General features: G+C 45.5%; 1 protein-coding gene across 2 annotated transcripts in view; it reads right to left on the reverse strand.

The window, feature by feature from the left end:
* Nucleotides 1-13261, reverse strand: part of LOC115648122 (24-hydroxycholesterol 7-alpha-hydroxylase-like) — a 51838-nt gene that overhangs the window by 15300 nt on the left and 23277 nt on the right. The window contains exons 4-8 of one of the 2 annotated variants that reach the window (XM_030555275.1): nt 12695-12844; nt 10369-10462; nt 8851-8949; nt 4848-4938; nt 403-536 (exon numbers count right to left, since the gene is read on the reverse strand). In XM_030555275.1, the coding sequence (XP_030411135.1) occupies nt 403-536; nt 4848-4938; nt 8851-8949; nt 10369-10462; nt 12695-12844 (568 nt within the window). The remainder of the gene's footprint in view (nt 1-402; nt 537-4847; nt 4939-8850; nt 8950-10368; nt 10463-12694; nt 12845-13261) is intronic. The other variant, XM_030555277.1, reaches the window with a different exon arrangement.

The following is a 13261-nucleotide window of genomic DNA, read 5'->3' on the forward strand; positions in this document are numbered from 1 at the left end:
GGGTGGAAATGCCAGTTCTTTAACCAAGAAAGCTTTTCTCCCAAATGTTTATTTAGGAGATTCCAGGGTACCTTCATGCCTTCTCTCAAAAGGCACTGAGAGAGAAGAGCTAGAGGAGGTAAAGCATGGCTCAGTCCTCCAACAGCTGACGGGACTTTGATGATCTGTTTGCTGGACCCTGCCCGGGTGGTGCCTGTCCTGTTTAGTACCAGTGCAGCATTCCCCAGCTCCTTCAATCAGAAAGCAAAGATGGGGGTGGGGAGCAAAATCATTCTTAAACAGCTGATTTAAATAAAGTTTGGGGTTCCATGTGCCTCATTTATTATGTCCAGATACATTTGGGATGGTGACTTCTAGAAGGGTTACAATGAACTATGACAGCCACGGAAAAACGAACCTCACCTGAATTTTTATTGGATTCACCACTTTCTTAGTGATTGCACCTGGAGACCGTAGCCGTATGGCTTCCAAAGTGCACCATTTAATTAAGAGCAGCTTCTTAAGGTCATCTTCAGATATTTCAATATTCTCTTTACCTGTTGCATTATAAGAAATAATATTGTATGGATAAAACAGTGAGAAGTACAAGATTTCACATGGGTTATGAGATTTCATCATGCACAAACATTTTTGCTTGAGGACTTCTGGTAGAGTGCCTCTAGAATTTCCAGTTGTCTAGAATGCATTCCTCAAACGGTTTAACATGATTTTATATTCTGGTTGCCTAAGCCACTTTGATATTGACATTTAGCATGTAAGGGTTTTTAATATATCTGGTCAATAAGTTTCAAACTTGTAATAGCTCAACAAAAACTTGATAAAATGTTGATGAAAAATGGTAATTTTTGAAGTGTACGTAAAATTTTGACCAGTTCTAGTTTTAAACCATGTTAAACGCTGTGCGTAGATGGATACTGCGACCTAGTGGATAAAGCACTGAACTGGGCCTCAGGAGACCTTGCTTCTATTCCTGGCCCTGCAGTTGGCCCACTGGGTGACATTCGGCAAGTCACTTCACCACTCTGTGCCTCAGTTTCCCTACCTGCAAAATAGGGAGAATGACACTGACCTCCTTTGTAAAGTGCTTTGAGATGTGTTGATAAAAAGTGTTATAGAAGGTATTATTGCTGTGTGGAATCTCACTGAACCTATTTTTAAAACCCATCTAAATTCACAGAACCTTTAATTTGTTACATTTCTTACTGCTGAATCACATGACTCTGTTATCGGTGTGTTTCTGCTCCCCTACTCATTTATTGTATCTGAGTTATGACCCTGACTTTCTGTGTCACACTGAATTTAGATGGCATGTTCCTTGGGGCAGCAGCTTTGACTTGTTCTGTGAGGCATCCAAGCACAATTATGGGCACTAAAAATACTAATAATAATTAAGCACTTCAGTCCCCACCCTATTCTTTATTTGATTTCCTTAGGTTTGTTGTATGTTCCTAAAGTCCATTGTAAGACAATAGGTACTTGGGTAAGTTTATAGATCTTACTTTTACGTACTATGTTAGGCTCACAGACTCTCAGGACAGTTTTTAAAAAGTAAGCAGTTTGTAAGGTGCCTATTGAAGGCAATGAAGCACTTTGCAGGAATGACAACACGAGATGATAAAACATCTAAAAAGGAAAGGCAGCCAGATCAAATGCACAACAAGGCAATATCACAGAAATACTCTGTGGCCAATGGCACACAATAACCTTCAGGAAAACCACCCATACACAAAAGTTCCCATTGGGGGCACACACAAAATGGGTAGAGACTTTGGCAAATGCTAAATAAATCAAACATGATAGGGGGCATAAATGGTTCACGGTAAACAGACCAAAACAAGTAAGACTTGTAGCATGCCCTGATCGCAGCCAACAAAGAACACAGGTAAACCTCCAATACAAGGGAGTTCCAAAAGTAAATTTCTTTGACTAAGAGTATGTCTACACTATGAAATTAGGTTGATTTTACAGAAGTCGATTTTTTAGAAAATCAATGTTATACAGTTGGTTGTGTGTGTCCCCACTAAGTGCATTAAGTCAGTGGAATGCGTCCACAGTACCGAGGCTAGCGTCGACTTTCGGAGTGTTGCACTGGGGAAGCTATCCCACAGTTCCCGCAGTATCTGCCACCCATTGGAATTCTGGGTTGAGCTCCTGATGTCTGATGGAGCAAAAACATTGTCACAGGTGGTTTTGGGTACATGTCGTCAGGCCCCCCTCCCTCTGTGAAAGCAATGGCAAATGATCGTTTCTTGCCTTTTTTCCTGGGTTACCCGTGCAGACGACATACCACGGCAAGCATGGAGCCCGCTCAGCTCACCATCACCGTACGTCTCCTGGGTGCTGCTGGCAGACGCAGTACTGCACTGCTACACAGCAGCAGCTCCTTGCCTTTGCGGCAGCAGACGATGCAGTATGACTGCTAGCCATCGTCGTCGTCTCCTGGATGCTCCTGGCCGACCTCGGTGAGGTCAGTCGGGCACCTGGACAGACCTGGATGCTCCTGGCCGACCTTGGTGAGGTCAGTCGGGCACCTGGACAGACCTGGGTGCTCCTGGCAGACCTCGGTGAGGTCAGTGGGGCACCTGGACAGACCTGGGTGCTCCTGGCAGACCTCGGTGAGGTCAGTGGGGCACCTGGACAGACCTGGGTGCTCCTGGCAGACCTCAGTGAGGTCAGTCGGGCACCTGGACAGACCTGGGTGCTCCTGGCAGACCTCGGTGAGGTCAGTCGGGCACCTGGACAGACCTGGGTGCTCCTGGCAGACCTCGGTGAGGTCAGTGGGGCACCTGGACAGACCTGGGTGCTCCTGGTAGACCTCGGTGAGGTCAGTCAGGGGCACCTGGACATAAATGGGAGTGACTCCAGGTCATTCTCTTCTTTAAGTTTCATCTCATGGAGTTTCAGTCCTGCCTGGAATATCATGCGAGTTGGAGGGTTCTGCCTCAGGCTGCTCTCCCAGCACAGTCGCACCTACCCCAACCTACCCCTTGCTCCCATGGCTCATGAAGCCTGGACAGTAGTAAGGAGCAGTCCAACTATAGGCTGAGCAAGTGCAGAGTGGTGGTAGAATGTGCCTTTGGACGTTTAAAAGCTCGCTGGTGCTGTTTGCTTGACTCGGCTGTTTGCAATTAGAAGAGCACAGCAAGGTGTGCGGTGCATCAGAGAAGCTTTGATAACCAGTTTCATGACTGGTCAGGCTATAGTGTGACAGTTCTGTTTGTTTCTCCTTGATGAAAACCCACCCCCTTGGTTCACTCTACTTCTCTGTAAGCCAACCGCCCTCCCTTCCCCCCTTTGATCATCACTTGCAGAGGCAATAAAGTCATTGTTTCAAATTCATGCATTCTTTATTAATTCATCACACAAATGGGGGGATAACTGCCAAGGTAGCCCGGGAGGGATGGGAGAGGAGGGAAGCACAGAGTGGCGTGGTGGAGGAGGGGAGGAGGGAAGGACAAGGCCATACTGCACTTCAAAACTTTTTGAATGCCAGCTTTCTGTTGCTTGGGCTCATCATAGAAGCGGCATGTCTTGGGGTCTGACCCAGAGCGGCCGTTTGCCTCTCTGGTTCTTTGGTAGGCTTGCCTGAGCTCATTACGTTTCACGCGGCACTGCTGCGGGTCCCTGTTATAGTCTCTGTTCTTCATGCCCTTGGGGATTTTTTAAAATATTTGGGCATTTCATCTTTTGGAATGGAGTTCTGATAGCATGGATTCCTCTCCCCATACAGCAATCAGATCCAGTACCTGCCGTTTGGTCCATACTGGAGCTCTTTTGGGATTCTGGGACTCCATGGTCCCCTCTGCTGATGAGATCTGCACAGTCACCTCCGAGCTCGCCACGCTGGCCAAACAGGAAATGAAATTCAAAAGTTCATGGGGCTTTTCCTGTCTACCTGGCCAGTGCATCTGAGTTACAATGGAGCACTCTGGGGTAGCCCCCGGAGGCCAATACTGTCAAATTGCGTCCACACTATCCCAAATTCGACCCAGCAAGGTCAACTTCAGCGCTAATTCCCTTGTCGGGGAGGAGTACACAAATTGATTTTAAGAGCCCTTTAAGTCAACAAAAATACCTTTGTTGTGTGGACGGGTGCAGGGTTAAATCAATCTAACAGTGCTAAATTCAACCTAAACTCGTAGTTTAGACCAGGGCTAAGGAAGTCCTGCTTTCCAGTCCTGAGTGAGTCAATGGAAGCAAGATCAGAGCAATCTCAACCCAAATACAATAGGGACACAAGGAATTTGCCTTCAGGAACGAGCACAGCCATTACAGACAGATCTGTCCACCCTTCCATGGACTGGAGGAGAAGGAGTGAGTGGTGCTTCCCAAGAGACCTATGATTAGACATTAAACATGGGGCTTGGAGCTGGGAGGTCCTGAATTCTCTCCATTTCTCTGGCACTGGCCTTAATAATGCTTTAAACGTTATTTCCAGAACTAACTCCACTGACATCAATGGAGTATAACAGTTTGAAAGAGCTCTGAAGTCAGAATCAAGCCTTGTTCCTTTGACAAGAAAACCCTTAGAAGATTTGACCCAAATGCTAGGCCTGAGCCTGAAGAGCCAAATCCTCAGATCCTTGCTGAGTTCTGACTTAATTTTTATTTATTTCTTGCATTGACATCAACAGGTAGCTTTGCTTGAGTAAGAAATGAGCAAATCCTGAGTAAAGATCTCAGGGCTTGGCCCTATATTAGTTATTACTTGTATTGCAGTTATGCCTAGTAACCTCAGTCATGGAGCTGGACCCCACTGGGCTTGGTACTGTACAAGTTCAGAACAAATTGTTATTTTTTCAATGTATGTTCTAGAATACGACAGTGACTTATTTCTGGTTTATTACCTGCTTTGCCAAAAACAGAACCGAGGTCCTCCATGATGTTCTTGTAAACAGAAGGGTGGGATAGTATAAATGCCAGGGTCCAAAATGCCACCTAAAGAAAGAAACTGAAAGAAGTTACCTCAGAAATATAGAGCTGCATTAAAACTTGTAATACTCATAAGAACAGGCTAGAGACCTGCCTGGGGTGATCTAGCTATGCTTAGGGGGATGGGACTCAACCTCTCGAGGTCTCATCCAGCCCCACATCTGTGATTCTAAGTTACAAAGCTCAAGTCCAGATCCAAACCACCCTAAGTTTTAACGGGTATTTGGAGTGGGCCCTCCCTCACGGAAAGCAGATGAGGATGACGCTGTAAAACAAGGTGTGACTTCTCTTGATTCATGGACATGGAGAGTATGTGAAGGAGTTTCAAAAACTGCTAAGTGGTCTGAGAGATTATCCCAGCGCTTTTGGCAATGAGCCTGAGTCTCATCCCACTTACACCTTCGTCAGTCGGAAGTGTTTATTGAAGTCAGTGGAAAGCCAGTGCAAGAGAGAGTCAGGTGATTAGCGAGATTATAATGCTGAAATGCATTTGCAAACCAATGAGTTGCAATTCAAGTTTTAAATGCAGGGAAGGGAAAAACTGTTGGGCACGCAAAACACAGGAGCACCTGTCTCATACTAAAAAGCTTTCCTTGTACAAAATGAATGTTTGTGCACAATTACCTAATTCCTTTTGTGCGTGTGTGATGACGTGGAGTCAATGCGGTTAGGAGTGGCACTACACTTCCCTTCACCCAGCTTATAAACAAGCGCATACAAATATTTTTAATCAAAGAGCACACCCTTTTCAAGGGTCACATTTATTATTAACAAGAGCCATCAGCCTAAGTAGGAGCTCGGTCAGGCTATGACTGCACAGCCACTTATGTTGGTATGACTTACGTCGAGCAGGGGTATGACTAAGCCATCCCTCTGAGCGACGTAAGTTACTCCGACCTAAGCGCTGGTGTGGACAGCGCTATGTTGGCAGCAGAGCTTCTCTTGCGGACATAGCTACTGCCACTCTTTCTGGATGGATTAACTAAGCCAATGGGTGAGCTCTTTCCACACAGCTTAGAGCAGCTATACTAGGGAGCTTACAGAGGTGCAGCTGCATCGGTCTAGCTGCTCCACTGTAAGGGCTCTAGTATAGCCATAGGCACAAATACACCTGGGGACATTCATCATCTCAGGCTTAGTTCAACTAGTGATCTCTGTTTCCTTCCTTCATGAGACTCTTCTTTCCTGCATCTATAACCAGCCTGTTTGTGGAACCCTTCCCAGTTCCTTCTCCAGGGGCAAGTCTACACTACAAAATTAAGTCAACCTAAGTTACATCAACGTACAGCCACCGCAATAATTAAAGCCCTTTTGCATGTCCCACACTATGCTATTTCGGTCGGCGGTGTGCGTCCTCATCACGAGCGCTTGCACCAGTTTAAGTGTCAGTGTGGGGAACTGTGGGCTGGCTTCTGAAAGGCAGCAACAGTCAATGTAAACAATGCGGTGTTGTTATAACATTTCTTTCCAGATCTAGACCTTAGCGTCCAAAATATGGGTGTTAGCATGAAAACCTCCAAGCTTAATTACCAGCTTAGATTTGATATCGCTGCCACCAGCCAGGAATTATACAGTGCCTAGCTCACTGTGGTCTCCCCAAAACCTTTCCTGGGGGACCCCCAGACTCAGATGCCTTGAGTCTTACAACAAAGGGAAATAACCCCCTCCCCTTGTTTCCTTGTTACTTCCTCCCAGGCTCCCCTCCCTGGACGACCCTAGGAGATTCCCTGCTTCCAGTCCTGGAAACACAAATACTGAGAGATCAAATCTCCCTCTCCCCTCACCCAGAGGGTATGCAAAGTCAGGCTTAGTAAATCTAACACAAAGAGAGTTTCCCCCTGACTTCTTCCTCCCACCAATTCCCTGGTGAGCTGCAGACTCAATTCTCTGGAGTCCCCACTAAAGAAAAAACTCCAACAGATCTTAAAAAGAAAGCTTTATATAAAAAGAAAGAAAAAGGACAAAAAATTGTTTCTGTATTAAGGTGACAATATACAGGGTCAATTGCTTAAAAGAAAAATGAATAAACAGCCTTATCCAAAAAGAATACACTCCAGCAACTACACACATGTAAATAAAAAAAAAAAACAATATAAACCTATTGTCTTACTATTCTTGTACTTACAACTTGGAAACAGAAGATTAGAAAGCCTAGAGATTCCTGTGGTCACTCTCAGAGCCGAGAAAAGAACAGACAAGGACAAAGGACTCACACCCAAAAATTCCCTCCACCCAGATTTGAAAAGTCTTGTTTCCTGATTGGTCCTCTGGTCAGGTGTTTCAGGTTACTGTTTGTTAACCCTTTTATAGGTGAAAGAGACATTAACCCGTAGCTATCTGTTTATGACAGGTGTCTATGCTGACACTGCATTGACCTAACTATATTGACTTGCGCGCTACGCCTCTCAGGGAGGTGGAGGTATTAAGTTGGTATAGTGGACGAGTAACATTGGTGGATGCTGCATTGTAGTGTAGATGCTTACAGAGTTAGGTCAATGTACGACGCCTTAGAACAGAGTAGGCCAAGATTATTCCTTTTCAGTCTTTCCCTAAGCTCTCCTCCTTGGAGTGTGGCTGCATTAACTTACCCTCTCACTCTGTCCCCTTAAACTGCTTTCTTCTCTGGAGTTGGGTCCTGTTAATTAAACTGTCTTGTACACAGCTCTCCAGTCTGTAGTAAGGCCTTTGCCAGCTGCTCCCTCTGCTGCCCCCTTCTCCTTAATTAGCCTTCAAGGTACTCAGTAGGCCAGCGTTTCTCTGCTGATATCCCTGGCATTTGCCCTGGGGGGAATAGGCAGTATATATGCTAGTCCCTCTCTTCCAGCTCATTCCCCAAACTCCTGGCCCAGGATCCTTAAAGGTACAGTGATGGATTTTCCTCCCAAGCACCAATCCTTCCTGGGAGCTCTTGTATTAATTTAGATGGAATATATAGGCCAAAAGGTATAAACATAACCCAGTCACTGTACAATATTAAATAGTGCTAAATAAGGTTCAGGATTTGGTATATAGAGACCTCAGACCTCAGGGAAGAGATGGGGCAGGGTCAGGGCCCCATGGAAGGGGTAGCGTGGGGGTGGGGGCAGGGCTGAAGGCGGCAGGGGGGAGGTGTCAGTAATGAGGTCCTCGGGCCAATGTACTAGTCCTCACGTGGCCCTCGTGGTCATTTGAGTTTGAGACCCCTGGTATAGCTGATGGTCCTTAAATGAGCCATCAAGCAGGCTAGCCAGAGCTGACACCAACTTGTCTGGGGTGTCACCCAGAAGCACAGCATAATTTTGAAATACAGACAGTATAGAGCCAATATTTATAACTTTAAATACAAAAATGATATATGCATACAGATAGCATAATCACAACCAGCAAACCATCACCTTGTCTTAGACACCTTATTTGACCTCCTTTATACCAGATTTGGTGACACTACAGGACCTTGGTTGAAACAATGTTCTATATTGTCCCAGATTATATCAATAACGTCACAGAGATTCAATTGCAAGAGGAAGACCCACTGAACCACGGATAAAGAGGGCTCCTGGAAGGATTCAGAGGCTCCCAGTGATGCCAACAGAGAAACAGAAGCCAGGGTAGGAAGTGGCCTAGGGAGGAGGTATAGGGGCACTCTACCCCCTAGGCTGTACATTTTGAATTATTGTTTCATTGGGCCCTGGGCTGGAACCTGGTGGAGCAGGGGTGGTCTGGGTTCTCCTACCCCCGGCTATTGACGCTCGCCACTGGGCAACATAACCCAGAGTACTGCCACCAGACAGTGCTGCCAGGACTGGTATTGAGCCCCTGCCCCAACAAGGTGTTGGGCAGGTTTTCTTTGAGGGCGAATACTGAAAAAAAAAAATCAGATATGGAGTGAACTGGTCCAATCAAAGAGAATGAAAGTGTTCCCGCAGCCATCATACTTACAGGCATAGCATTCGCCTGGGAGGCCCAGAGCAATAAGAGAGCGTAATTGGGAGCTAAATGTTTTCCATGCAAGTTATCCAGGAGATGCTGCAGCAGTGTCTGTTATAAGTAAAAGCATAAATATACACACACATATTGGGTCTTAGGGTTTGGTTTTCTAAAAATTGGATACATCCTTCCACTAGTTTAGCAATTAAAAATAAAGCTAGTTAACAATCTTCAATGCCAAATTAGATAGACAAGAGCTTTCCAAAGAAGTCAAATTCATTCCAGTGCAGCAGGCCAACATGAGGTCTCTGCACCACTCAAGGGTTTCGTGAGGACTCTACGTGACTTATATGGTTCAGAGGCCTTGTGCTGATACATGTATGGGGTGAATTTCATGCTGAGACAATGTATATATCCACAAGTCTTCTGCCTGGCTTAGAGGCCAAGATCCTACACAGCAGATGGTGGACATGCAAGGGAGTCAAGCTTAAATTCACAATTCTTGGTCTGATATATTATGAGACATGAAAGCTAGCAACCACAGGTATATGACAATAATAACCTGAGATGCCCAGATGTCCACTGGCACCTGGGTATTTGTTACTGTTAATGGAGATCCACATCTTGAAATTGCTACTGTTTTCTCAAAAACAAAAGGCCAATTACCATGCAGGTTCCATCATCTCAAGTACTCTGGCCCAGCCAGCCCTTGTATGTAACAATATCCATTGACCAGAATTTTCACCATTACCTAAGCAGAATAAGTAGAGGAACAAACCCTCTACTGTAGCTGTAACTTAGTGTACCTGGCTTCAGATCTACTTAGTCACCAGAAGCTTCTTCTATCTAGTAACCTACATACCTGTTTGAGGATCTACCCACTCTACACCAGCACTAACAAAATACCTTGTAAAAGATTGTACATGGTTCACAAACCAGAGCCCCCTTCTCTTGACTCCTTCAGCTGGTGACCTCTGAAAGTGGGGAGGTAAATTTGATGGCCAAACTCAGTTCAGAACTCTCAAGAGCAGCATGTGACATCTAAGGACTTGTCTAAACAGCAATTTAGTGTGCAGTAAGCTGGGATGTGACTCTATAGAGCTGCATTTGCCACGCACTAACTGACTGTGTGGACCCTGCTACTTCGCACTAAAAGTTCCACAGTGTGTTTTGATCTACTGCAAGTGCACTACAAAACTTTTAGTGTGCAGTAGCAGGGTCCACATGGACAGTTTGTGCACAGCAGGCTGGTGTGGTGGATATTTACAACATGTTAAATCACCATATAGACAAATCAAGAGTCTAGTAAAATAAACTAAGCTGATCGGTGAGGTTAAAAATGATGGGCCTGGACCTGCTGCCTTTGAAGTCACTATCATGTTCTTAAAGTGTATCTATGCGAGATGGGCTTGGCAGGCCTAATGGTCTCTTCCTGCTCTGAAATGCCTCATGTCCTTTATCCCTACATACAAAATATAACTGCAGCAATGCTGATCCAGGACTTTATTTAAAATCCTCTGACAGATTTACCTTGGAATCACTGTCTGACAGGTTGGCTCTCTCAGCGTCTGATACCACTTTTTCAAACACTTTTAGAAGCCATTTTTTGGACTTAGACCAGTTTCTGTGAAGAAAAAACAACAATAAGATAGGAATGATTTGAAATGCATTTGGGAAAACAATTCAGGCAGCACAGCGCAACATCACCTTCATGGAGGAGCAGCAAAGAGTCTTGTGGCACCTTACAGACTAACAGACGTTTTGGAGCATGAGCTTTCGTGGGTGAATACCCACTTCTTCAGATGCATGTAGTGGAAATTTCCAGGGGCAGGTATATATATGCTAGCAAGCAAGCTAGAGATAACGAGGTCAGTTCAATCAGGGAGGATGAAGCCCTATTCTAGCAGTTGAGGTGTGAAAACCAAGAGAGGAGAAACTGGTTCTGTAGTTGGCAAACCATTCACAGTCTTTGTTCAATCCTGAGCTGATGGTGTCAAATTTGCAGATGAACTGAAGCTCAGCAGTTTCTCTTTGAAGTCTGGCCCTGAAGTTTTTTTGCTGCAGGATGGCCACCTTAAGGTCTGTTATAGTGTGGCCAGGGAGGTTGAAGTGCTCCCCTACAGGTTTTTGTATATTGCCATTCCTAATGTCTGATTTGTGTCCATTTATCCTTTTCCGTAGAGACTGTCCAGTTTGGCCAATGTACATAGCAGAGGGGCATTGCTGGCATATGATGGCGTATATTACATTGGTGGACATGCAGGTGAATGAACCTGGTGATGGTGTGGCTGATCTGGTTAGGTCCTGTGATGGTGTCGCTGGTGTAGATATGTGGGCAGAGTTGGCATCGAGGTTTGTTGCATGGATTGGTTCCTGAGCTAGAGTTACTATGGTGCGGTGTGCAGTTACTGGTGAGGATATGTTTCAGGTTGGCAGGTTGTCTGTGGGCAAGGACTGGCCTGCCACCCAAGGCCTGTGAAAGTGTGGGATCATTGTCCAGGATGGGTTGTAGATCCTTGATGATGCGTTGGAGGGGTTTTAGCTGGGGGCTGTATGTGATGGCCAGTGGAGTCCTGTTGGTTTCTTTCTTGGATTTGTCTTGCAGTAGGAGGCTTCTGGGTACACGTCTGGCTCTGTTGATCTGTTTCCTTATTTCCTCGTGAGGGTATTGTAGTTTTGAGAATGCTTGGTGGAGATTTTGTAGGTGTTGGTTTCTGTCTGAGGGGTTAGAGTAGATGCAGTTGTACTTCAGTGCTTGGCTGTAGACAATGGATCGTGTGATGTGTCCGGGATGGAAGCTGGAGGCATGAAGGTAGGCATAGCGGTCGGTAGGTTTTCGATATAGGGTGGTGTTAATGTGACCATCACTTATTTGTACCGTGGTGTCAAGAAAGTGGACCTCCCGTGTAGATTGGTCCAGGCTGAGGTTGATGGTGGGGTGGAAGCTGTTGAAATCGTGGTGGAATTTTTCCAGAGTCTCCTTCCCATGGGTTCAGATGATGAAGATGTCATCAATGTAGCGTAGGTAGAGAAGGGGTGTGAGTGGATGAGAGCTCAGGAAGCGTTGTTCCAGGTCCTTTCATGGAGGAGGACTCCTCACTTTTTCTCCAAGCCTTCTCAGAGCACCTTGGTACTATTCCATTGATGGAGAGAAGTACCAAGCTGATTTTCAGTACTGTTGAGTCAAGTGGAGTCAACACCAGCAGCAGATGCTCAGCAACTCTGAAACCCATAATAGCTAAACACATGGTCTGATGGCCAGAACAGGGACCTGACACTCAGCATTCCTGGATTTTTCTGCCAACTCTACTACCAGTTTCCTATGTGATCTTGGACAGGTTACTTAGGCCAAAGTTTTCCAAAAGCGACCATTAACTTTGGGTGCCACAGTCTTTGGGTGTCCAATCTGAGAAAACAAGGTCTGATTTTGGGAGCTGCTGAGCACTCACAGCTCCCATTTGAAGGCAATGAGGTCTGCGGGTGCTTACAACTAAAGATAAGGCCCAAGATGTCTCAGGTTGGGCACTGAATACTGCAGTGCTGGCCCAAGAGAATAAAATGACAGGATGGGATGTCTTTTACAAAACCAGCACATAAGGCCTGATTCTCCTCATGCAGTGGTGTAATTCCATTGACTTCAGTGGAGTTATCCCTGTTTTACACCAGTATATGTTAGAGGAGAATCAGGAGTCTAATTTTTAATGGACAAAATTTAAAGCCCAACTAACACTGCATTTGACTGAAATGGAGTCAAAGGTAGAACATTGTTTTCCAGGGAAATGCTGCTAGGTTACCAGGATAAGACACTTCTAATAGGTTTGCAAGATTTGCCCCATTCCCGCACCCTCTCCGTTACCTCATAAAATACTCAGGCATCTGAGACCCATATTCAAAACCCTCATCATACTTCTGAAAATGTTCTTCAAACTCCTTGATGTCACTCTTGTTTGTTGGACAGATGCCTTTTCCAAATAAGATATTTACGGTTGCTGGATACATGACAGATCTGTAACAACAGAAGTAACAACAGACATCTTGTCAGCCGTGTTTGATTACCAGCAGAAAAGTAACTCTTTGGGCCTAACTGTGGAACCTTAACTCATGCTGGGATGAAATTCTCCTGTGTAGAGGGGCCAGCAGGACTTAAGCCCTCAACACAGAGTTTAAGTGGGACCTATGTGATCGATAAACCTTGCACTAGCCCTCAGCTTGTGATCAAATTTTACCAGTTAGTGAGCACTTACTCTCCCGAGTAGCCGCGGGATGGCCCTGTGCATTGGAGTACCCTCTCCCCATCCCCATTATCCATCAGTCTGATTCCAAATGAGCTTTCTTGCTATGACTTCCTCAGTCAGTGGCTGCATCAGAACCCCTTCTCCTGTGTGATACCCACAGCAGGAGCTTAGAAATGTAACTCCATGCC

The sequence above is a fragment of the Gopherus evgoodei genome, chromosome 3, assembly GCF_007399415.2.
Source record: "Gopherus evgoodei ecotype Sinaloan lineage chromosome 3, rGopEvg1_v1.p, whole genome shotgun sequence".
Taxonomy (NCBI): domain Eukaryota; kingdom Metazoa; phylum Chordata; order Testudines; family Testudinidae; genus Gopherus; species Gopherus evgoodei.